Here is a 25,809-nt window from a genome sequence, read left to right as displayed (position 1 = left end):
TTTCTAGCGTACGTGATATCAACATTTTTGACTGAGTTAAACGTGCCAAATGCATGTCCGTTTGAAAAATAGGCCACCGTTAATATTTAGAGTCAAGTGCTAATGAACATGTAACGTATGTTACATATCTCCTCAATATTTTGGATTTACATCGTGGCAAGAGGTAGGCCTACACAACCGACAACCCACACAGTAGGCCTACACACCTCTAACAAAGTGTAATAATTCATCTTTAACGGCCAATGAACATGTAACCCACACATTGTTATAGTGAATATCGTCTCTGTCGGGGGGAAACCTCATGTCCAAAAACCAAAACTGTTACTTTTCAGGATTCAAGTTCAAAAATAGCAAAGTAACAGATCTGCCAGCTCGAAACACGGCGGTTGTGAAGCTGTAGTGTGATCAAGTAGGGCGTTAATTTACGAAAGAAACCCACAAAAAGTTAAAAAAAAATAATGGAGATAAGAGGTTTCTGCCTGACAGCAACGATATACAACAACACAATGCATTTCAATTCATGCAAATTTACTTGTTAAAAAAGACGCTAAATGTCGACGCTTACCTGAACAAATGGTACCAACGGTAGTGATGTGGTCCTGTGGCTGGCAGGAGCCGGACGAGGCTTGCTGGCTCGGTGACCCATGATAGCAGGATGAAGAAGATGCTGCTAGCTCAAACAAAGTCTCTGGAACTCTTATAATAATACACCCGATGCAATGTAGAACCGAAACAATGTCGGTTAGCAAGGCTGGATCGTAATACTCCGAGAATGCGTCGATGTGTGATGAACTCAAAGGCAGTTGAAGAAGCTTCGACGAAGAAGAGACAGTCAACGTTACCGGTCGAGTCGAGTATTGCAAGAACACTGAAGGTTTAAACCGCGCGCTCCGGTTTACACTCATACAGCGGCACAAGGCTCGGCCAATCCGCGAGGCCCACAGGTTGGCTTGGCCAATCACAATCAGAGAAGCCGCCAAGGTGCATTGCCCTAATATGGCATGTGTACGTCATCGAGATCACGAGATGCCCTACCGTAACCTTTGTAAAAGTCGCCCGAGATGTATTTTCTGTTGATGCGGTTGTTTTTATGGAAATATGTACGTTACAAACGCCACAGCATGTGTGTGTGTGTGTGTGTGTGTGTGTGTGTGTGTGTGTGTGTGTGTGTGTGTTGGGGGGGGGGGGGAAGAGACGACGACTTGTTATGGTTAATGTTTTACGGTAACCAGAACAGAGGGCACCTGGTATTTCTGGGCACCTTTACATGTTTTGATTAAAATCATTTATTACGGTAACAGTCAGTTGGTGGCAATGCCAGATGGTGCCACAAGGTGGTGCTGGTGTGTCTTTTTGGCTTTTTTGTTTTTGTTCGGAATTCAGTGTTCACTGACGTCACTTCTCATCTACCGTACTCTCAGTAATATTGGCGCAGTGTGAAGCATCTGCGCTATGCTCCCTACACAAACTAAAGAATAACCTAAAAGAATGGCTGATATTAGAATACAATTGAGCTTTAGTAGAACACCTTTGAACACCTCGGTAGTAGTCATAGTAGTAGCTAATCATGTCATGGCATTTGGTCTATGTGGCAGTGCAGTGGTGTAAAGTAACTAAGTACATGTACTCAAGCACTGTACTTAAGTACAATTTTGAGTTTTTTTCTTTTCTTTTTTTTCTTTACTGGAGCATTTCCAATTTTCAATACTTCTACTCCACTACATCTCAAGAGGCAAATATTGTACTTTTACTCCACTACAATTATTTGAAAACATTAGTTAGTTACTTTGTAGATTTTTATTATTAATATATAATATAATCTATTTATTATTAACGGATTAACCCGTGGCCAAGCTCTGATTGGCATGGGGGCTTCTTTGGCCGTGGTCCTTGCCAGATGCACACAACTCACTGTCCACCATGTGGTTAACCACAGATGCAAGCATCGCTCTATCATGGGGGTGAATAAACGACTGTGCCTTGAGTTCTGTCTAGCCGACGTGCAGGATGAGTGCATCAGCCGTGGCGGACATTCCGAGGGCCTCGCAGTTCTCTGCTGCAGTGGCAAGAGAGATAATATTGCCATTCCTCCAAGGACATACAACACATACAGTCATTGGCTTTTAGTGGTGTGTGACGTCTAATTATCGACACTATGGGATTTCTATAGAAGTGCATTGCACTACCATGCATGTTCTTAGAGCCCAAGAACAGCTGGCTTGGTCACTCGAAATGCTGCATAGGTGCACCATGAGGCAAGGCAACGAAGACAGACTGTCCTGACAACCCTGTGAGGAGTTCAAGTGTTGTGGTTCTCAATGTGGGGTCCAGGGACCCCTGGGGGGTCTTTGAAAGGGTTCCAGGGGATCCCAATCTAAATGATTGATAGTTAGGAATCAAATGGACCCTTATGCTTCTGTAACTCAGAGTGTACACATGGATTTAGCTCCATACACTCTTAGAGTGAAATGAACACTGACCATGTATGTATATTGGGGTCCCAGAGATAATTGGATCTATTTGCACATGGTAAAAATCTTTAATTATGTGGATTTTACTGTGCGGGTGTTCAAAGAAGATGGCGCATGGCATTTCTTATGCTTCAATCTCTAGATTTTACTTTTCATTGCATTAGACCATCGCGTTCAAATAGATAACTCTGTGGAGCATCTCAGTATTTACTGTGGCTTGGAAAATTAAATAACTTATACATTACCCATTTAAACATTCAGAGAATGCCCTTATGCCATCAGTCCCACCCCACAACATCATGTTCAATGTGATTATCTCTATAGCACATAGTATTTGAACAATCAAATCAACAATAGCCCCAATTAACAGAGAGTGAATGAGGTGAATGAGGCTCTGACTGTGTTATTGTAGTTGACAAAGACAAATGATGAGAGAGACAGTAAACTGCTGAATAGGTTCATATTTTTCCTGACTAATTGACAGTGTCTGATCCATGGTCTCAGACAGTAGCATATTGTAATATATTTTGGCCATAAAAAAGTAAACAGAATAGCATGATTGAGCTGTACTCAGACATAAATTATTTGAGCTAAAAATATAATAATATCACAATCTTCTACTTTGGTGGCTGAAAACACAGCACTTGAGCGTGTCTCAAAATGCAAACATTGTGTTGAGAGGCACACATCAGGCAGGGCTGAGTGATATAGGAGCCATGAGTTAGTGAGGGTTCTGTCTGTGTGTCTTCTCACCTTCTACATTCATCACATGGACCACCAGGGGATGTCACTCAATTTTAGTTCTTCTGCCAGAAATATCTGTGGATTTATGTTAGAACACGCCACAAGTGGCACTGGGCAAATCAATACACTGGTGTGATCGCTAACACAGCCTATGTCATTTTCTGTTTCCAACAGCTGTGGTAAGACATCAAACCGGTGTAATTTTTAGTTTATGGTCTTATAAATAGCCATTGTTTCTCACCCAACCATCTTGAAAATAATTATTCAATCAGAGAACATTGTTATAGTTTATGGCAGTTTATTATGGCAAATATATATATATATATATTTGACAGCTCCCTTCCCAACCAGGGCAGGGCAAACAACCAACCCCCCTGAACATACGTATGTCTATGGAGCCAGAGGCCTTTTTGTAAAAAAAATGTTGATATATGTTGTGTGTGTGTGTGTGTGTGTGTGTGTGTGTGTGTGTGTGTGTGTGTGTGTGTGTGTGTGTGTGTGTGTGTGTGTGTGTGTGTGTATATTCTCTTGAATTCATATTTTCATTTTATGCAATATTCCCATATTATGGTATAAAATGGTGTGTCTTGGAAAGTGACAAAGATATGTAGGTCTATCTGTAAGGTAGCCTATTCAAAAGCCAATAATTACATAGATATGTAGGCCTATCTATAAGGTATTCCAGTCAAAGCCAACAATTAAGTGTGAAGAGTGCATTTATTTTTCAAGTAAATTATATTTACAAACGTACCTATAATTTGTCCTCTGCATTTGATCTAACCGCATATTTTAATTTAATTTTGAAGAGCAATCTATAGGCTATAAATTAGAAAAACAGGAAATGATATGACAATCTATATGATGCATCTTATAGCCTATACTTGAAAGATTTTGGTTGGTTGGTTGTTTAAGTACATTTTCTCTTATTTGGTTATAACGTCATGGGAGCTAGGCCACCTGTCGAGCGAGCTGTTTAAAGTGGCAGGGCTGAGGAAACCCTTGCAGACGTGGAGCTGTCATCCTCTTCAGAGCTGTCATCCTCTTCAGCGACGCTCACACAGAGACCATGCCAGAGAAGTAGCTACGGTATAGGTATATTGAAATAACTTTTAATTATAGATATGTGCTCAGAACTAAAGTTATCGTTCGACATCCATTGATGAGCAACGTAGCCTACCCTTCCTGCAGAATGTAAGTAGGCTACATTTTGATTTCAGAAGAATAGGAAGGAGAAAATAATGTATGCGCATGTCTTGAGAGAGAGAGAGAGAGAGAGAAAGAGAGAGAGAGAGAGAGAGAGAGAGATATCACCAGTCATTTGTCTTCATTCTACATTTTAAGACTTTAGCTCGTTTAAAAGGGTGAAGAATATAACAGGTAAAGGACCTGGCTAGGCTACTACACTTGCAATTAAAACTGAGTCAGTTCAGAACGGATCGGCGGTGCAACGTAGATGTGAGGGCCGCATAGTGGCCCAAACCTCTAGTCCTATATTAAAATTGAATGTGAATTTTATTAAATAACCCTCACATGTAACCTCACTACATGTGTTATATTAGGAACATATTTTACATGGGTATCCTTACGCCTAAATTATACACAACACTGTCATGCAACAGAGTAGGTATACATTACGTTTCATGCAGATATAATTTACTGTATATCTGTTACTTTGTAATGTCATGTATTTACACTGTGTATGGGATGCTGCTTTACAAGGTCCACTTGTTCAATGGTGTGCTTTATTGGACTGAGAATTTTATTTCTGGAATTGACTGTCAATTTCCTCAAGCACTGTAGTGGGACACAGGTGACAGTTGAAAGCAAATAACATAATTTGCCCCCCTCAATGGAAAGGGCAGTGGGATTTAGAGCCGTGTGTGACATTATTAAGTCTTCCCAGGGTTATTGATTGATTGATGGAACAAACTTCAGGTTCGATTGGTCTCCATAGAGACATTTAGGGTGCTTCTTGAGGACACATTAGATAGTGACTGCACCTGTTTCATGTAAACCTATATTTATTTGCATCTGTGATTTGTTTTAATGTAGTTCAAATGTTTGTTATTGTTTTTCATTATGTATTGTATTTTATGACTGTACTTGTTTTCATGCTGTAATCAGGGCGTCCTTTAAAAAGAGAGCTTGCTCTCAATGGGCTTCCCTGAATAAATAAAGGAAAAAGAAAGAATACTTTATTAGTCAGAAATGTAAACAGCATGTGTTACAGTCATACTTTGAGGCTAAAAGGATAACACAAAAAAGTCCATTGTGGTCCTGAGGACAGACTCAATCAAAACATCCATTAGTTAGAATAGAAGATTTTCATTACTTTTTTACTTTAAGGAATTAATACTGTATTGTAATTTTCCTGAATTTCTGTTTCTTCCTTTTTTTTCAAGAATTAATCCATAAAAGGGTGACATTTGGATCTACCCGAAACATAAATGTGAAATATCCCAAATCTGTTTTGAATGTTCTGGAAGACTTGTGATTTTGTTGTTGTAAATAATAATAAAATCTGTCATTATCTTGCTAAATCTGTTCATCTTTGCATAAACGGCTTTAATGTCTTATCAAAGTTGTCCAGGCTGTAGTGTTTGACTAGATCAGGGTTCTTCAACAGGTGGTCCGGGACCCCTAACGGGTCCTCAGAGTTACTACAGGGGGTCCACTTAATATTTGTGTGATGGGAACTTTATTTACATTAACCACTTGAACCCTAGCATCCCTATTTTGAAGAGAATAGGGAAAAATAGCAGATCTACAAGCTCACAGCACCATCGGCTATTTTCGGCAAAGAGGTTTGGTGTAGAGGGAAAACAAGGAAAAAAAGAGCAGACACAGAGCACAGAGTGAAAGGTCAAGTTTACTAGGTATTGACCGTTTAAGTGGTTAAATGTCTGAAAACACACATGAACATGAATCCATGAAATCTATGAAAAAGTTACATCTTTTATCCAATATGTAGTGGGGGTCCCTGCTTCAACTCTCTCTCAGCTAAGGGGTCCTTGGACTGAAAAACGTTGAGGACCCCTGGACTAGATGACAACTAAATCAGATGGCAACAACCCCCAACGTGAAGCTCCACCCCTGTTTCTAACTTCCAAAAAACTCTCTTCAGCAGCCGAAGCACAGTTTTTAGGATCTATGTTGTTGGCAACATAGCAAAGTGAGTATCGTTTACTTTTAATTGAAGATAAGTCAACTAATTGACCTAAATGTGTGGTTTAGCTGCAGCATTACAAGCAAGAGGCAGCAGCATTTCTACTCAAAGGCTGATTATTAGACCGCCTCATGCTCTTGTTTTGCTTTTGTTGTTGAGACAGCTGCTAACTGGCTAACGTTAGCCCAGGAGAGGTACGTTCACTAGCATTAGCTACATACAGTCAGTGGTGGAAAAAGTACTCACACTTTTGCTTAAGTAAAAGTATCAATATCTGCAATACTAGAAATACTCCTGTTACAAGTAAAAGTGACTCCCGGAATTCAAAATAAACTTGAGTAAAAGTACAAAAGTTTTGGCATCAAAGTGTACTTAAAGTAGCCTACTCATTGAGCAGAATGTCCAATTTCACAAGTTCAAAATGTATACAAAATATTTTGAAAATAGCACATCTACAAGTCCACAATACCTCGCATCGTGAGGCATTGTGAGCTTGTAGATCTGCTACAAATGGCCGACATAATATATAGGGCTGAAGTGGGGTATGTTTTGTAATAATCAAAATCTACAAAGTAACTAAAGTTGTCAAATAATTGTAGTGGAGTAAAAGTACTATAATTGCCTGAGATGTAGTGGAGAAGTAAAGTCAAAATACCTCAAACTTTCACCTATACAGTACTTGAGTAAATCCGAATGTACTTATATAGTACTTACTTCCCACCACTGGCATTAGCTACAGTACATGTATGTCAGTCACATCTGATTTATGTGATGTCGTGTAGTCATAGTTGACCAACAATCAGGTTGGGTGCCGAGCTATTTAACAAGTTACATTGATTGTCATCATCCAACTTGGCTGACTGTTAGTTAGCGGGCGAACCCCATCATGATGGACCATGGTCAGTGTTGCCAGATTGTGCGAGAGAAATAAGCAACCAGGTTTATGAAAACAAGCCCAAAAGAAGCGACTATTAGTCTACATGAGCACTCTAACCAACATTGGCTATTTGGTAATAGCCGATCTTCGTTCTGAGATTATAGATATGCTATGCTATTTTCAAATAAATATCTTGTAAAAGTGAAAATTTAGGAATATTTTCAAATCCTCAAAATCTTGTGTGGGGGATCATCTGGCACAACATATTTTCATAAGGTTGGGTCTACAAATATATATTAATTTGGGGGTCCTTGACATGAAAATGTTTGAGAATCAACTTTACAAGCAACTTTACAGAAAAACAAGCCCAAAATAGCTTATAATAAGCGGACATGGCAACACTGACCATGGTGCGTGATGATGAAAGACAATCTTAAACTTCAATGTATACTCCGTCGTATCGCCGTGTCGCTTGACTTAAAGAGGTGATCTACAAGCTTAAATCAGCGCTCTTCGACAAGCGACACCGTCGTACGGCGGTACGTAAATGAATGATTCTGGAGATGCATTAAAGTAAATCCGTTCACATCATTTAGAATAGTAACATAACATGACGATGGCACACATGACAGGGAGGGAGGTCAAGGCAGGGCAGAGGTTCTACTAGGTGCTACACCGACATCAGTAACCTATCATATTATGTGACCCAGGAGGTTGCTGTTGTGGGTGCAAGGATAAGGATGCTCTTGATTAAATGAGTATAGTTCACAATAAATTGCTGTATTTCTGTTCTTTACTTACCCCGAGATGACTTGAATACGAGGAGAATTTTTGTTTGTATGTCCATTATGTGATCTTAGCATCTTTATTTATGTTGATGAAACAGTTGGGGGGGGGGGGGGGGGGGGCATGACCTTTGACACAATCTAAATGTCTCAATAGAAGAGCAGGGACACAAAATACCCCATTTAGTTATATTGTATTACCACACTCTAGTAGTCTACCATAAAGGTTGGACATAATTACATTTTATTAATAAAAAAGTTACATAGTACTGCTTTAAGCTACATCTTTAATGTTTAAATGTTGGTTCTACCCTAAACCAAAAGCAACGTGTGTTTTCAGCTATAGTGACTGAAATATTTACATTCAAAATTGCTTATTTCTACACTTAATAAACACAACATGTAGACATACAGTATGTTGAAGTAGGTTAGATACTGGAGAATAATATACCATTTGATATGGGAAGTCAACTGCCATGATTTTACCATGTCAAATCAAATTTAATTGGCATGGTCTTATGCGATGCTGCTCCCATGGCAATGATTGTTGCCTAGCTACTGCAGCTAGATATGTGTGTATATTTTGTGGTGCTATGCTGTTACATTGGTATACAGACCGCCAATCTAATGACAAAAGAGCTGTCTTCTCTACATCAGTGGTTCTCAAAGTGGGGACCCAGGGTCCTTGAGGGGGTTCCAGGGGTTCCCCAGCAAACGGATTAGGAACCAAATTGACTCTTATGGGTCTGTAACTCAAGAGAGTGTGGACATGGCACCAAATGGACCCATATGGGTCCATTTGGTTCCATTTGTACACACTCAGAGTTATAGCGGTCCGTGGCCTAATGCAAACCAAACTGGGGGTCTTTGAATTATGATAGTCAATGCTATTTCATGACCTGACATAATTAGAAAAGACATTGGTGACTGAAATATATCTGTATTTCTTTTCTAGTGGGCTGAATATGATATGTTCATAGCAGTCGCAGCGAAGAACGCTGAGTGAATCTCAGCCGATATGTCTCCCAAAGTGCCAAGTGGGCAGAGCAGAGGAGAGGACACCGCTGTTCAGGTTGCTGTCCGAGTGCGTCCGCTGCTGCCCAAAGAGCGTCTGCACAGCCACGAGAGCTGTATTACCGTGGACCAAGAACAGCGTCGTGTTACTCTGGGCCATGACCGGCACTTCCTTTGTGACTTCCTGTTTGAAGAAGCTTGCTGCCAGGAGGAGGTTTATACTGTGTCAGTCCAGCCGCTAATTGAGGCCTTCTTCCAGGGTTTCAATGCCACAGTCTTTGCCTACGGTCAGACAGGCTCAGGCAAGACGTACACAGTTGGAGAAGCCAATATTTGTAAGTTTACATATTCTCATTCTCCCACACACTCTGTGCATCTTCTCACCTAATGGTCTGTTTGCTTGAACGATCGGCATGAAGTTGATACATTGATGTTGTTGTTTTTATATTTGATTGCACCAAATAAACAGACCACTAGTTGTAAACAAAAAACATGTTGTCCCAAATGGCTATTGGCCTATTGTAAAACATAGCTAGAATGACACTCAGAGTGATGCCTACTCACATACTTGAGTGGGCAGGCCAGATGCAAAATTGCTGTGTGAATTGATTGATTTCCAAATGTAGTTATCGCTCTCTTTCTGTGCGTGTGTGCGTGCGTGCGTGCGAGATGGAGCCTAGCCCCCTCTGATCCACAAACGGGTGCGCCGTCAAGCAAACAGAGCAGGATCAGGATATTTGCTTTTGCCTAATATTGTCTAGTTCAAAAGCTGTAACGTCTTCTTCACATTGATTCCATTAGCCTTTGGTGGAAATTAATAGTGTAATTAATGAATACTGACTCCGATCCTGGGTCGATTGTCAACCTATGTGTGAAGTTTCATCCAAATGTGATTAGAATTGGAGCATTGGAGGTAATCTCTGTGTCACAGACACACATGCTCTAGAGTAGTAATTGCAATAGCCTGTGCATGTGGGTGTAATTAACCTGTTTCCCAACTGCAAGCAGGAAATCATGGAGCCCCAATTTGTAATCACTCTGATGGCAGTGATTACTAATTTTGAGGTCATTCCTTAGCGTAAACACCTGTATTAGAAAACAGCCTGAGACGATACTTGTTCAAAGCTTGGTGTTAGTTCTCCTCCTATTGCATTCTACTTGCATAGTAAAATCCTCCGGGATAATTCATCCATTTGTAGCTCAGAGAGTGTACAAATATGAGTCCATATGGTGACATTTGTTCACTTTCAGATTTAAATGAACATTCAGGATTTTACACTGTAGCTGACGAGTAATCTGCTGGGAGCTTGGCTCTGGTGATGTGCTTTATCCTCAACATGTTATGCGCTGCCCTTTCCACTCATAATGCAAAGGATTTATAGTTTGTTTCCAAATTATACCACTTGAAAGCAACCTGAGGGCACCACTCTCAGGTGGGCCAGGGTGTGGTTGTTTGATACATGGCTGGGTTTGATTGATGTGTTAAAAAGAACTGAAGAATGTGGGAAACCATGTAATGCATGAAACAAGAGGTACTTAATTTTTTTGTGCATTTCATGGTTTTTCCCCTCATTCTTCTATTTTGTTTTCTCTCTGACCTATTGGGACCTTCTTTTTCCCCACTGTTCTTTTGTGTTTTTTTTGTTGATTGGTTGAGTCTCCCTAAATGAACTAAACTAAGCGGTTATTGTCGCTTTTAGTAAATAAGGGAGGCAAAGGCAGTATTTACACCCACATTGACATTTGGTGAAGGCTCTGAAGTCGAATGCAGCTCTACGTAAAGAGGTTATGAAAAAAATCATTTGAAATGCATTATGTTAATCACACTTAAGCATTTCACTGATAAATTGTTTTGATTAATGCTGTCCACTGGACAAATGCATAATGAAGAGAAAGAGAGAGGATACAACCAATAGAAGGAGGATAACACAGTTTTTCAGTTATTTTATTTGAGGATCACGACCACAGAACTGAAAGAAAGCACAAGTGAGTGAACATTGTACTGTTACTTGTAATTGTAAGTTAACCATTTAAGCTCTGTATGCACTTGGTCATACGACGAATAGCGAAAGTAGGTGATCTACAAGCTCACTTGTCACATCGCGAACGCATTAGGAGCTTGTAGATTGCCTATTTTAACATACAATGTTTTTGGGGAAGATTTTATAGGGTCACCAGGATTAAAGTGGTTAAATCAGGCATTTCACTCTGACTCTTCTTCAGGTTAAGTAGCACAAACCCCCCCTGCTTTGTGTATTATGAATATATAAGGCCATGTTGTTCCATGTGTAGCTTCATTTAGGGATGAAGAGCAGGGCATCATCCCCAGAGCTGTTGCAGAGGTCTTCAAGCTGCTTGATGAGAATGACCTCACAGACTTTTCTGTCCGAGTTTCCTACCTGGAGGTCTACAAAGAGGAGTTCAAGGACTTACTGGAAGTGGAGACTGCCAGTAGGCAAATTAACATCAGGGAGGATAAAGGCAACATAGGTAAGGATCAATGTCAACAAGTTTCATATTATTTACATAAAAGTATTTTTCCTGTTTTATACTTGGTTGATAATGAAATATTGTGCAGGTCAACAACAGTAACCATGATTGTCTGTGTCTCTGTGTGCATGCACATAACCTTGTAGTGTTATGTGGAGTGAAAGAGTGTGAAGTGGAAGGTCTCGATGAGGTATTGAGCCTGCTGGAGTCGGGAAACACGGCCAGGCACACAGGAGCAACCCAAATGAATCCCCATTCCAGCCGTTCCCATACCATTTTCACTGTGCATATGGACCAGCGTCGGGGTGGCTCGCGACTTTTTGGGAGCACTGCAGGTGCTGGGCCACATGTCTTGTACTCCAAATTCCACTTTGTGGACCTGGCAGGGTCGGAGCGCATTCTGCGGACAGGGAACACCGGGGAAAGGCTGAAGGAGAGCATTCAGATCAACAGTGGCCTGCTGGCTTTGGGAAATGTTATAGGGGCACTGGGGGACCCCAAGAGGAAAGGCACCCATATACCTTACAGAGATTCCAAAATTACCAGGTACTTTGTTCAGAAATGAGGATATACACCTATGAGGGACCCTGCTCAACAAATTATTAAGTTTTAAGTGGTCATATACTGTATGTATCTTACCAGTGTTGGAGGTTATTATTTTTGTTTGATTATGTGGCTTTTTTCACTTAGGATCCTAAAAGACTCTTTGGGAGGAAACTCTAAAACACTGATGATTGCTTGCATCAGCCCGTCCTCGGCAGACTTTGATGAGAGTCTGAATACACTGAACTATGCCAAGCGAGCTCGGAACATTCAGAACCGGGCTACTGTGAACTGCAAGGGCGAGCCAGACCGGGTGGAGGGGCTGGAGCAACAAATCAAGGCCCTTCGCCGAGCCCTGGAAAACCGTCAGCGATCTGAGACCCGAATAATTTCGCATGCCGATCCACACAGGAGACCTCGACATGGAGAGGCAGAGATGAGTAGATTGCAGGCCCAGAGTGCCCACTACAGGACCTGTACAGATACTGCATACAGGTTACAGCATAACCACATTATTTACTATATCTCTGCTGTCCGGCAGAAACTAGCTAACTCCAAAATGTTCATTTTTCAGGAAATGACTAAAACAAAACAAAAAGTGGAGTTAGTTCATCATTGATTAGTGCAGCTAAATGGACCTCCAAGCTCACAATGAGGTTGGAGGTCAAAAGGGGGTGGAGCCTGGAGTCAGCAAAACCAGCTAACTCCACCCACCTTTGGTGGAGTAAGCTGGTTTAGCAGAAAGTTTGAGGATCCAATGGAGTTAGCTGGTTTTGTCAGAAGCCCTTTTTTAATACTTTTCATTGGTTCAATATTCTTTTAATCAACACACAGACGTAAAGGGTGTTCAATAGCACTGATGTATGGAAAAAATTGCAAAAGCGGAAGAATTGAGTTAGCTGGTTTCTGCCGGACAGCAACGAGACTGTTGTATATAAGATGTTACTCAACCATCTTTTAACTCCTATTATGTTTATGTGGTATTGACACAAATTGTCTCTTGAATTGATACTATTGATACCTTCTTTAGTGTGTTAGTATCTGCTTAAGCCCTGTGGGATTTGTTCGTATACATTTGGGGTAATGTGCCTTTAAAAAAAAAACATGTTGATTGTTACACATTTTAAGATTAAAATTGTTTTAGATGCCTCATATTATGCTGTATGGAAGCGCTGAATGCAAAGTGAGACTAGAGGGACATTTCTGTTGATTTCCCATAATGTTAGTATGGTCAGATGGGTAAACACATGTAACTCGTTCTCTTGCATTCCCACGCTTTTTGTTATCCATGAAAATGTTTTACATTTTTTATCTGCCCTCCCCTCCAAGGGTATTATAGTTTCACTTTTTAATTACTTTTAATTCGATTTTAGAGAGGGTTTGCTAGTTTAGTTTATTTTGTGTTTTTTGAAAAGGCTTAGGTTTAGTTTTTTAATCATTTTTAATGTTATTTTTAATTTGTAATAATATGGGGCATTTGTCAGTATTGAGTATCTAAAAGGATAGAAAAATTTAAGAAACAAGCGGGTGCGCTTCCTCTGGATTCCTTTTTGTTTAGGCAGTGGTTGTTCAGCTTAAGATACAACTAAGTTCAAGAAACCTACAAAGTGGAAAAAAACAGCGCTCCAAAATAACAGTTGCAAGACAGCCTCAGATGCACATTGTATTTATTTCTTATTAACGCTAGAAAAAAGTATTCTGTAATAACTCAACAAGACAGTTTCACATTTAAAACTGCCACAGATAAAATATTTCATATCCACCCTAAATACTAGGCTACTAATCTTTTCTCAGATCTTTTTGTTAGTTTTGTAAACATACAATACCGTTTCAGTTATCTTTTTTTGTAAAGCCTTATTGTTATTTTTATTTCACTTAATTTCATTTCCATTAACTATGATAACCTTGCTCCCCACTCAGGTTACTGCATGAGTTGCAGAACGAGGAGGCGCTGAGTGCAGAACAAAGCCTCAGAGTGAAGGAGTGGCTATACTCTGTGGAGGAGGAGAGGAGCGGCCTGACCTCTGCCTCTGGACCGGACAGCGGCATCGACAACAGCTCTACTGAGGACAGTGTTACATTAAGGACGGGAAGGATTGCTTTAAAGAATCAGGTGACAGTCACAATACTCCCAATCTGGGAACCCATCAATACTCTTACCCTGCAACCACCAAATATGGCTCCAGCTATCAATTATTTAGCAATTATTCTATCAATGACTCGATTTTCAGGCCTTCAAATCCAGTCCTATATTGCGCTGATCAGAGAAATGTTCACCGAGTTATGGCCATTTGAAGTGTTAAACACTGTTGCAGGGCCACGAATTGTTTTGTGACTATTTGCATGGCAGACCCCTGAACAGTGCTTGTGCCAAGTTTGGTGCGGATCGGAGCAACGGTCCGAATGTTACGTTTGTGACCACGGCCCGTGGTCCGCGGTCGTCCCACCCTCTAGGCAATTTTAAAATAGGATTGAATAATCTTGAAGCACGTTTTTAAATATATTCTTGATATTTTTTATATATATCAACGAATCAATGCAAAAAAAAGAAACCGCTATTGCAAAAATAATAAACATTTAAAATATATATATATATCCTTTGTCGTACAACGGTGTTATGTATTACAATAAGCTTACTTACTATTTTCACAATTTCTTAACATTTTGGAAGGAAAACAATTCCCCCCAAAATCGATCATGTATTATATTTTAGATTATTTATTACATCAATTAGTTCAATTATAGTAACTGTTTCCCCCTACACATGATTATTATTATTTGTATTTCTTTCTTTTTCTGACTGTATTTTTTAGACTAGACTTATGATACATAATAACTATGGTTTAGGACCAGGACCCAGAGGCTACAGGGGAGAAATGGAGCCATGAAAATGAAAGGGAGGAGAGCATCACCCAGCTTCAAGCCCAGGTCGAGCAGCTGGAGAAAGAGAACATAGACTTCCTCGCAGCCCTCGAGGATGCCATGGAGCAATACAAGCAACAGGTCAGACCAGCTTCATCCTTTGATGTTCTATTGGTGTTATATGTCTGTGATTCATCATCATGTTATATATTTGTGTGTGTGAGTGTGATCATTGGTGGTCTTCTCTCTCTCAGAGTGATAAGCTACAAGAGCAGCAGGACCTGATAGCAGAGCTGCAGTGTCTGCTGTCTACACCAGGGCTACTGGGACTGGGTCTGCATCTGAGACCACGGCCTCACACTGCCCCTCTGGGCTCCACGCGGCGCAACAGCCACAATGGAGTGACAGCCAGACAGGTAACGGTCCAGGACGACAGCTATTTTTTAGACCCCTTACTAATTGACTCCCACATACAGCATTATTGATGGCAATGATGTCATTGCTCTAGTAATGAATCAAATTAACCTTGAAAAAGAGATGAAAATAGAGTTTAGAGATGTGTAATATCTGTACTTGGATATTTCCATTGCAGTTGGAAGCTTATCCCGTTTAGTTTAATCACCGTCGTCAAGGATTTAAATGTCTAGTTGCCTGGATACATTTGAAATGTTAAATGTTAATAGGTGCATGGCCACTCATTTATTAATATGTTCTACGCACATATCTAGCTGTGGAACGTTCAGTAAGGTGGACATTTGGAATTGCCCCATCTTGTGTTGTCTTTAATGACTGAAAGTGGGATATTTATTAAGACACGTGTGCATGGCGGCATGGCCGTGGTTTCAATAAATACATATTGAACCGTGGTAGAGCAACACAGACATCTAGTTCTATTTTCCACTGCCATACAAATAAGCAACTAATCAGATTTCAGGCTTTGACAACATTCTGAATAAAATAAACATTATTAATTTTAGGGAAAAGATGGGATTATTTGTTTGTTTGAAACCCATGGAGTAATACACATGATAACATAATTAAAGGTCATACTGATCTTTTAAATAACTTGCTTAATCGTGGTTGAATATGAAGAACTGTATTAATGTGTAGAGGTGTGCTTGCGGTTACAGAGCAGTCCAGTGGGTTGTGGTAATGAACCATGGGGGGACCAGGAACAGTGTTGTTATGGTAATATCTTTGAGGAACACCAGGACCCAGAGGAAGAAGAAATGACAAACTGTGGCGAAGAGGAAACGCAAACCAACCTAACCAGGGAAAGACGCAAGTATGTTTCTGCCATGTTGGCACATGAATTGCATGTTAAATGAAGTGATATTTGACTATTAGTAAGGTCACACATGGTATGTCTTATTTGTTTAAACCCTTTGTGGAAAATTAAGTGCCTCCAAAAATGTCCAGAAGACATACCAGGGAAACAACAATGAACAGGCCTCTTTGAATTCAGCGTCTCTAGAAGTTGTTGCTTGAGATGCGTGTTGAAACGTGTTCATGTTTTGCTTTGTGGCCCCTTTGTTTGTTTTCATATGCGCCTATTTAAGCTTTATTAAATCTTTTTTTTCTGCGTGCAAGGAGCCTCTTATTCATCTTTGTTTCCCTGGTATGTCTTATTTGTTGAAATAAACCTAAAGAATAGATTGAAGCACTGCTAGGTCTTACATGCTGGTGTGGTCACATCTGACCCTGATGATGACCAGAACAGGTTGCAACACTTTTCATTTGTATTTTGCCATGCAAAAATAAAGGGAATTTAAAGGTGCTGTAAGTGAATGTTTATTCTGTATCCTGTATGAGGTCTGTCTCTCTCCTGATTAGATGAAATTGGTATCTGACCTGAAAAGAGCTGGAGAGACAGGGAGACCGCTGTTACTGAACAAACACTCTATAGCAAGAGTTACTATTGGATTATAGAGCTATAAAACAATTATTTTAAGAAAATAAATACCACTTTCAGCACCTTAATCACACTTAATCAAGCTACAATATGACTTGGATTTGTTGTTTTAGTGTTCTACTTAAGAAAATAATACTTCATTAAAGCAATCAGTCCTTCCTCATACAACGGCAACACAGCAACAACTACAGAGTAGTTTGTTTGGTAATGTAAATCATATGTTTCCTGTAGACAGGTGAACCTTACTTGGACGAAGAGGGATATGCTGTCAGCAGGAAGTAAAGGGCTGATATTTCAGCCACAAGTCTCAGACCAGCTATACTCTTTACACTGCAACAAACAAGCATGTGAGTCTACCATCCTGCTATAATCCTCCTATTATTACCGAACAATACTCAAAAGTTGTTCCAAACGAGAGAGAGTACAAGTTTTCACAAAACTTCTTCCTACTCCTTTTTCGATGATGTTAACTCATTCCCTGCCTAGAACGACTAAAACGACTTTTGTCCTTTAAGCCCCCTTTTTTTTTTTTCTTATTTATTTATTTATTTTTTAACCCAAAGACCAAGGAGATATGATTTGTTGAAGATCTAGACTCCCATCCACTTCCTTGTTAACTTAAAACTTAAACATTTTGTATCTCGGCTCCTGAGTACTTTTTTTTTTTAATTAAAAATCTCTGGCAGTGGGCAAACGCAAAAAAAAAAAGTTCTGGCAGTGAATGAGTTAAGATAACTTTGGCACTTTCTTTATTACTTCCTTTTTATTTCCTTTGTCTTTTCTCATTTATTTTTTAATAATGTTCGAAATAAATGAAAAGGCCATAGCATACGCCATAAGAGGTAGAACTTTTTGAGGATTCTGAGAATTCAGAGGAGCAAAAAGACAGTGTTGTGTGTTCTCTCATTACAGTGTGCACATTTCTTCTTGTAGAACGTTGTCTTGTGTCTTTCTAGTTCTCCGACCTTCCTCTCTCAGCAACTGGTCCAAATAACATTATGATTTGTTACATCACAGTTGAGGCTGGGGTTTAATTAATTCATTTGTTTCATTCATTTCTTTGCTTGTACTGCAACCACATAATCATTGTGACCATTGTTACTGTATATTAGAATAATTTCTAATAGAAATCTATGGCTGTTTGTTAATATTGTTTGCTGAAGACTTGCTAACTAGTGCAATACATACTGCATGGATATCCTATCTTCAATCACAGACATTTTAATGACAACAAAATATGCTGCAATGAAAAGTTCCTTTCATTGCGGATGTATTGCTAACATTAACTAATTAGGTTGACTAAACAAAACCATCTCATCCCTTTTAAAATAGGGAGTTGGCTGCTTTTCTACTAAGTGTAAAGATATGTATGGTGTGTTTAGTTTTTTTTTAGAGTTGTTGTTAGAGCGTTTTTACAATAAAAGCAGGAGCTACAGTATAATGTAGCTCTGTTGTTTATTCCTGGGAGCTCAACAGGCAGGTGGTGGGTGTGAGTGACATTAAAAAACACATACGTACGTGGACGTTTAACACATTGAGTGCCAGAGGTTTTTGCCAGACCCAAGGGGTCGGGCTTACATGAGGCTTTGTACCTGTTTCGTCCATACATGGGCATGGTCACTTTGTCCTCCGGCCCCAGCCAAAAAAAAGTCTGTCACTTTGTCCCCGGGCCCCAGCCAAAAAAGTCTGTCCCCCTTTCGTCCCCTTTCGTCACGAACTATTCATGACATCATTATTATGTCACAAGTATTATAAAGTGGTTTGTAGGTGTGTTACATACTAGGACTTCATTCTGGGTCTGGCAGAACCAGGTCTCCTGGTCTTGTTTAAGACAGGGTACAGCTAGTGCCAGCGTTTTTAACAATACCTTTTTCAAGTAGTCACAAATTATTTTCTGTGATCACCGTCCTCACGGTGATCACGGAAAGCGTCCGTATTCTGGGTGCGAATATTATAGTATAAGCTATAAACTGCAACGCGTTGTGAGCTTGTAGGGAAGATGGCTAATTTTAGGGAATATGGCTAATTTCAGGTGAAGAGATTTGGTGTAGAGGGGAAAAAAGGAGCAGACCAACTTAAGTACAGACTACATTGCCCTGGGGGACCGTGGTCGACTAAGTATACATAGGGTGTAAGTGATGGTACTTCTTAAGTAACTAACTAACCTCAAACGGATAAAAATATGGAAGATGTACTGTAGAAGGCATGCAGGTAATATTGGTATTTTTTGGTAAATAGGATAGAATAGAAACATTATCGTCCCAATGGAAAAATGTGCCTTTGCTAGAGCAGAGACAATAAGAACATGCTTATATCACATGAAAGCAACACAACAGCATTCAAATCCACATTCCAGTCCACAATACAACGCTCTTTCATCTCTCTCTCTATACAGCCTACTCCAATGCAGGGGACACCACTGTACGTGATAGTCTGAAGGGTTTTGAGGGGTGCTCGGAGTCGGGTCTTCTCCAGGCCCAACAGAAGATCAGAGAGTTATCTGTCACCATCCGCATGAAGGAGGAACTCATCAAAGAGCTAGTCAAGACAGGTACAGTACGAACCTCTTAACCACTTGAACCCCTGCATCTCGATTCTGTGGGGAACATTTCCCAAAAATAGCAAATCTACAACGTCACATCTCAATGCGGCTATTTCTGGCGAAGACATTTGAAGAAACTAACCCGGCTGTAGTCACACTGGAGTCATCAAGTGGCTGTGTCAAAACCGCATCTTTCAGAGCACGGTTCTATTTTCGAAATGATGAGCGAGGCACAGACCACCAAAATACAATGTATGGGTGTCCAGCATTGACAAGTTCAAACTTGTATTTGTCAGTTTTTTATTGTAATAGACATAGATAATAGGTTTGTCTGTGAAGCTGCCATAGTCCCATCTTCATTTGTTCCTTTGAAACTACCATCTTCCATCTTCTTTCCACCTTATTAGCTGGTGGCATCATCGCTTTAAACTGCAAAAAGGTTGAGGATAATATATACACATATAGTATTGTTAACATTTATTAAGTCTAGATCAGAGAACCTTGAAACCGTATGTGTCGCAAAATGTAGTGGAAGCTTTCTTTTTAATTAAAGTCTATATTTTTCTTTCCTCATAAACTACACATCCCAATAACCCCTCAATAACCCTGAGCAGCATAATTTTCATAGAGAGGGTCTCTACTGTAGTTTGTTCTTAACTTACTGTGTGTGTGTGTGTGTGTGTGTGTGTGTGTGTGTGTGTGTGTGTGTGTGTGTGTGTGTGTGTGTGTGTGTGTGTGTGTGTGTGTGTGTGTGTGTGTGTGTGTGTGTGTGTGTGTGTGTGTGTGTGTGTGTGTGTGTGTGTGTGTGTGTGTGTGTGCATAACATAACATACTGTAACAGGTAAAGATGCGCAAGCCCTGAACAGGCAGTACAGCCATAAGATCTCTGCCCTGGAGGGGGAAGCTGTGCAGGCACGGCAGGAGTTACAGGAAGCTCAGAGACAGCTGCAGGATCTGGAGAAGCCGGAACGGCAGACCAGCGCTACAGACAGGACTAGAGCACAGGAGTGTCGCAGGAAGATAGCTGCCGCTCAGAGCAAAGTTCAGGTTCGACTCTTACACATATAGATTTATACACATGCTGTTTTCTTTTGGTTTCTCAAATGTGTTTTAAATAATATACAGTCACATGACATGAATTTTCAAATAGTTTTGTCCATTCCTACATTTTATGACCCTAAATGGCCTTCTTCAGGGCAAGCAGAAGGTTGGTTTGAGCATCATCTATCTGAATAGCAACGTGTGTGTGACTGCTTGTTAGGTTCTCAGCCAGCGTCAGAGGGACACCGCTCGTCTGGCTTCCATGCCTGCGTTGAGCGAACGTCGGGTGACAGAGCTGGAACGCAGCGTGCAGAGCATGAGGCAGCAGCAAGAACAGTTGCAGCGACGGCTGCGTCAGGAGAGCCAGCAGAAACGTCGTCTAGAGACCGAGATGCAACGAAGGACGCACAGAGTCAAGGTGTGGCTTCGCCTCAACACCGACGCCTTAATTGTCCGCTTCAGGAGAACAAACAGCCTTCTGGTGGTGTCATGACATAACCCGCCGTGCCATTGCAGCAGGGTGGCAGTATTATGTACCTCCTAGCCAGGCTGCGTTCAATCATCCTTCACCCAACAATTTTGACATTTAGCAGTCTCTTATTCAAAGCGACTTGCATGGTCGGAGTAAGTTCTTTGAACGTAGTTAGTGGGTCAAGAAGTTTGAGTGCTTGGCGAACAAGTATATGCCACAAAGCAACATGACAAGTAAGCAACATACCAAGCATGTATCTGAACAACACACCTAACATGCCTAACATCTCTATTTCACCCTACCGTCCCTCTACCCTGGTACTTCTACCTAGACGACTGTTTAGATGCTTGATAAGTTGTTTACTTCCTAGTTACTTTGAAGCATATCCTTGTTCTCCTGTCAGTATAATTCTTTCACCACTTGTTTTCCATATGTACGTGGCCCTTTCACTGTCCTTGCACTTTGTAAGACAATCTGGATAAGAGCGTCTGTAAAATGCCTACATTTAAATTTGATGTTAAAAGTAATGTAAAGGGACTTCAGTTTAGTCAGTTGTGCCAATTGGATTTTTTAGGCTTTGTGCTGCAGTGTAAGGTTATTTTTTTGTTTAATTATACAGAGCAGATTCAAATATTGGTTACAGTGAACAGATGGTAGCAATTCCACAAGTCTTGCAAACATGATTTGAGCGGGTGGCATTCAAGCTGGAAGCAGTTAAATTCAACCAGTGCAATTGTTGTTGATTGGAAGGGCCTTGTCCTTACCCCATTGGTGTGGATTCACAACGGGGATCCGGGCCTGGGTCCACTTACCAGATGTTTTGATGAGTGTGAACATTAGTGCACCGTACGCGGGGACGGATCAACATTTGTACTCAATCAACGGATCATAGATCAACTCCCTCGCAAGTGTACTCGGGTACAGAAAAGCATTACTAATGTGAAAGCTGACCGGTGGGGGAGGGGCAATCGTACTCTGCCACGGTTCAAAGCAATTGTACCAAATCGTTGCTGTCGGGACATACACCTTGTATGTCCGAAACCGTTCCTTTTTTATTATAATTTAAAAAATGTCGATCTATAAGCTCACAATGCGTCGCGATGCAAGGTGTTGTGAGCTTGTAGATCAGCTATTTTCACTACTTTCGGGCGACACTCTTGATGAAGTAGGGCATTAATTTACAGATCTTTTTTTGGGGGGGGGGGGGGGGGAATATGGAGATACGAGATTTCTGCTCGACAGCAACGAAATGTGAAACCAGCCTAAAAGTGTCAATGACAATTAATTGATTAATTGTCATCCCCTCTCCACCATACTATCTCTCCCTTTAGGAACTGGAGATAAAGAATGAGCAGCAACAGAAAATACTGCGTATAAAGACAGAGGAGATTGCTGCCTTCCAAAAACAGAGACGCAGTGGCAGTAACGGCTCAGTCATTTCATTAGAGGAGCAACAGGTGGGACAAGAACCTGGAAAGCACTAATATTTGATTTTGACTTCTGAGCAACGTTGTGTCATGAAGATATACATAATTGTACAGTGTTTGTGTGGTTGTACTCATATTTTGTGTGTGTGCGTGTGTGCATGCGCTAACTCTGAGCAGAAGATCGAGGAGCAGAAGCGCTGGTTGGATGAGGAGATGGAGAAGGTACTGGAACAGAGGAGAGGACTGGAGGACCTAGAAGGAGAGCTCACTAAAAGAGAGGAGATCCTGGCGAAGAAGGAGGCTCTGCTGCAAGAACGCAGCGGACTGGAGACCAAAAGACTCCGCTCCAGCCAGGTAAACACACACACATACGCCTTTCATTCACAGTGGAAATGTTTGAGTATCAATTATAACGTGCTCCTGGCACCTCCCCCTGCAGGCCCTCAGTAAGGACCTGGTGACCCTGTCTGGACGTATTGAGTCTCTAGAGCGGGAGCTGAGTGACAGAAACGGTCTCCTCCGCAGCAGCAGTGCACAGGACTCACAGCAGGTCCGACAAGAGATCAACAACCTGCGGCAAGAAAAGGACACGCTTCTGAAACAGCGGGTGGAGCTGGACGATAAGCTTCGGCAGGGTAACCTGCTCTCCCCGGAGGTCAGACATTAGACCAACAACGGAATGAAACCTAATGGCACCGTGTCCACTGTTGGCGCCTCTCTTTTACAGACCTTGATTCTGTTGATTGTTTACTAAGGAAAGGGCACCTATTATCAGCACTAAGGTATAAGATTTTATAATCTGGTTGTTGTGCAAAATGAGGAGGCAACCATCAGTGCACTTTGGATCACTGCTGATCCTAGCCTAAGGGCTGTGACCTCTGTTTTCAGGCAACAGTAGGCTTGGTCTAGTTTGGCATTTAGAAGGAGAAAGGTGGATGATGTACCTGTGTGTGTGTGTGGGGGGGGGGGTATCAATGTAACTGTAGTTCAAATATCCAGGGTTAGCAATGTAACTGCAGTTCAAATATCCAGTAATGCATGTTGCCCCATCTGTCTCTTCAGGAGGAGCGTACCCTGTTCCAGTTGGACGAGGCGATCGAGGCTTTAGACGCAGCCATCGAGTACAAGAACGAGGCCATCACTCAAAGGCAGAGACAGCTGAGGGCCTCTGCCAGCATGCTCTCCCAATGGGAAATGAACCTCATGGCCAAGCTCAGTTATTTATCTGCCTCTGAGACAAGAGCTCTGCTGTGCAAGTACTTTGACAAGGTGGGAAGCCTTATTTTGTGTGTGTGTGTGTGTGTGTGTGGAGGGGGGGGGGGGCTAGTCAAATTAGTAGGTGATTTATCATTTATAATATTTCAAGGAGAGGGGCCTCCAGAACCCCTTTATTTCATCTCCTCTTGGAGATGTTGGGTTAAGGTTAGTGCAGGTGTAAAATCTTTCAGGTTTTGGAAATCCTATAGTCTCATAGAGCTCAGAGTGTGTTATATGCTCAAAATATGAATGTGTGTTGTGGACTGTAGGTGGTGTGTCTTCGTGAGGAGGAACGTAAACTCCAGCTGGCCTTGGCTGATCTGGAAATGCGGGGGGAGGAGCAGCAGAAGCTGGTGGAGTGGCTAGAGAATGCCCTGGATCGTACGCAGCTAGACACAGATCGACGACTCACGCAACAGCAGAAGGAGCACGAAAGGAGCATACAGCTATTACTGCAACAATGTCGGGGTGGGTATCTGCATGTGACCAATTATAAAAGTTAGCTGTCAGTTACCTGCTTGTAAAGGACCATGTTTGCAGATCCTCAACAGATAATGCCTATAACTAGAGATCTGATTATAATGAAGGTTAAGTTGTCTTGTTAAGTTTAGGTTTGGTTGGGGGGTGAAAGCATCAGTGGGTCAACAGTCTTGACATGTGCCTGCTATCATGAGTACCATTTCATATGTTTTTGTCCTTCAATTTGACATCTGAACAAGCTTTATGGCTATACACAGCTTAACCACTTATGCCCTATTTTATACTTTGTTGTACGTTGTCAGTTTGAAAGTGTTTTATGCTGGGACTGTGTTTATTCTCCCTGGTATGTTCTCTCTCCCCTCACAGAGCAAATGGATGAGGGTCTTGCAGGACGGCAGAGGCATTATGAGGGATGGATCCATAATCTCAGTAAGGAACTGAACCACTACAAAACAGCTAACCTGGAGCTGAGCAGCAAACTCAAGGAGCTTTGTGGTTCAGTCACCCAGCCAAAGGAACATGCCAAAGGTAATATTATTATTAGTGTGGTGCGGTGTCTGTCTATACGAACTTGCATGTTATTTCATCAGTCTCCCTAACATGTTCTTGTTTGTTACATGGGCTGGTATCTGATGGCAAATCAGCAGGTGTTGGCAGCATGGAGAAGCTGAGCCGAAGCCCAGCAGAGAATGGCAGAGGAGCAGGGCAGGCTGAGAAGCCCTCCAAGTCCAGAGAGGAAATGCGGGAGCTGGTGAACACCCCTCTCCCATCCACGTGGAGGCGGTCTTCTCTCCCCACGGAGGAACCCGGGGTTATGGAGGAGCTGCGGCTTTATGCAGCAGGGGAGATTCCTGTTAATCGCGTCGTTCAAACAGCAACGGCACCCTGGGGTGGAGGAGTTACATCACTTCCCCTAGTTAAATCCCGCAGAGAGTCTCGCCGATCCAGCCTGAACATTGGACCACTAATCTCAAGCAATGCATTGATCGATGTGCGAAGGAATCCTGTTTAAAAGAATGGGAAACGTATTTTCTTGAGACCCTAAACTTTCGTTTTCTATTAACTTTTCTATTTTTTGTATTCTTCACTTTTTTTACTTGTGTATATACATTTTTTTAAATAGTTTTATGAAAAAAAGAAACCCAGTCATTCTTATACAAAGCACTTTTACGAAGGTTATATTCATGCTCATAGTTTAAATAATGTAACTTGTATCTGGCTTTAAAGTCATCATGTTTTAATGCTTTGATTCATTTGTCATTCTGAAAAATAAATGTGCTTTTTTTATTCAATTTCTTCCCACAATATATTTTTTAATGATAAATCAAAAACTATTTCTTTTGCAGTCATCTGTTGATTTTGATTGTTATGGCTGGAGACATTTTCACTCTGTAAATACAATAGTTGTTGAATAAGTATTGACAAACACATTTTAAACGAATTTAATCACATGAACCCTAGGGCCCCTATACAGGCATGTCATAATAGGCGAACATTTGGCAATAGCAGAACTACAAGCTCACCTAACATTGCAAGAAAAAGCTCTGAACTATTAAAACATTTGCTTGTTTTTTTTCTTTTGTGTGTGTGTGAGAGAGCGAGAGAGAGAGAGCAACTAGTCTATGGACTTTAGCATACTAGTCTAGCTATAGACCTTAACCACCTTAAGGCTCATTTGGGCTATTTACACCCTCCATGATTTAAACTCAGGCCCTGGCATAGCGCT

At 41.1% G+C, this 25,809-nt stretch overlaps 2 protein-coding genes across 3 annotated transcripts in view; one reads left to right on the top strand and one right to left on the bottom strand.

Moving 5' to 3' along the window:
* LOC308085658 (ammonium transporter Rh type C 2-like) overlaps window positions 1-25,809 on the bottom strand; it is a 212,258-nt gene that overhangs the window by 140,842 nt on the left and 45,607 nt on the right. The window lies entirely within an intron of this gene.
* Window positions 6,328-25,370, top strand: kif7 (kinesin family member 7). 2 transcript variants are annotated; one of them, XM_080426057.1, is made up of 20 exons: window positions 6,328-6,387; window positions 8,999-9,392; window positions 11,350-11,547; window positions 11,694-12,093; window positions 12,238-12,585; window positions 14,011-14,203; window positions 14,938-15,093; window positions 15,207-15,368; window positions 16,083-16,237; window positions 17,096-17,211; window positions 19,260-19,415; window positions 20,248-20,453; window positions 20,668-20,865; window positions 22,251-22,376; window positions 22,524-22,700; window positions 22,786-23,001; window positions 23,409-23,615; window positions 23,873-24,071; window positions 24,450-24,611; window positions 24,731-25,370. In XM_080426057.1, the coding sequence occupies exons 2-20, from the start codon at window positions 9,062-9,064 to the stop codon at window positions 25,093-25,095; spliced, it is 4,071 nt and encodes a 1,356-aa protein (XP_080282183.1). In that variant the 5' UTR covers window positions 6,328-6,387; window positions 8,999-9,061; the 3' UTR covers window positions 25,096-25,370. The 2 variants fall into 2 exon arrangements, with proteins under 2 accessions (XP_080282183.1, XP_080282182.1); XM_080426056.1 differs by having other exon boundaries at window positions 24,728-25,370.

The sequence above is a fragment of the Gymnoscopelus braueri genome (genome assembly GCF_963280865.1).
Source record: "Gymnoscopelus braueri genome assembly, chromosome: 1".
Classification (NCBI taxonomy): domain Eukaryota; kingdom Metazoa; phylum Chordata; class Actinopteri; order Myctophiformes; family Myctophidae; genus Gymnoscopelus; species Gymnoscopelus braueri.
The sequence above is the reverse complement of the archived record's forward strand: the minus strand, read 5'-3'. Positions and strand labels throughout refer to the sequence as shown.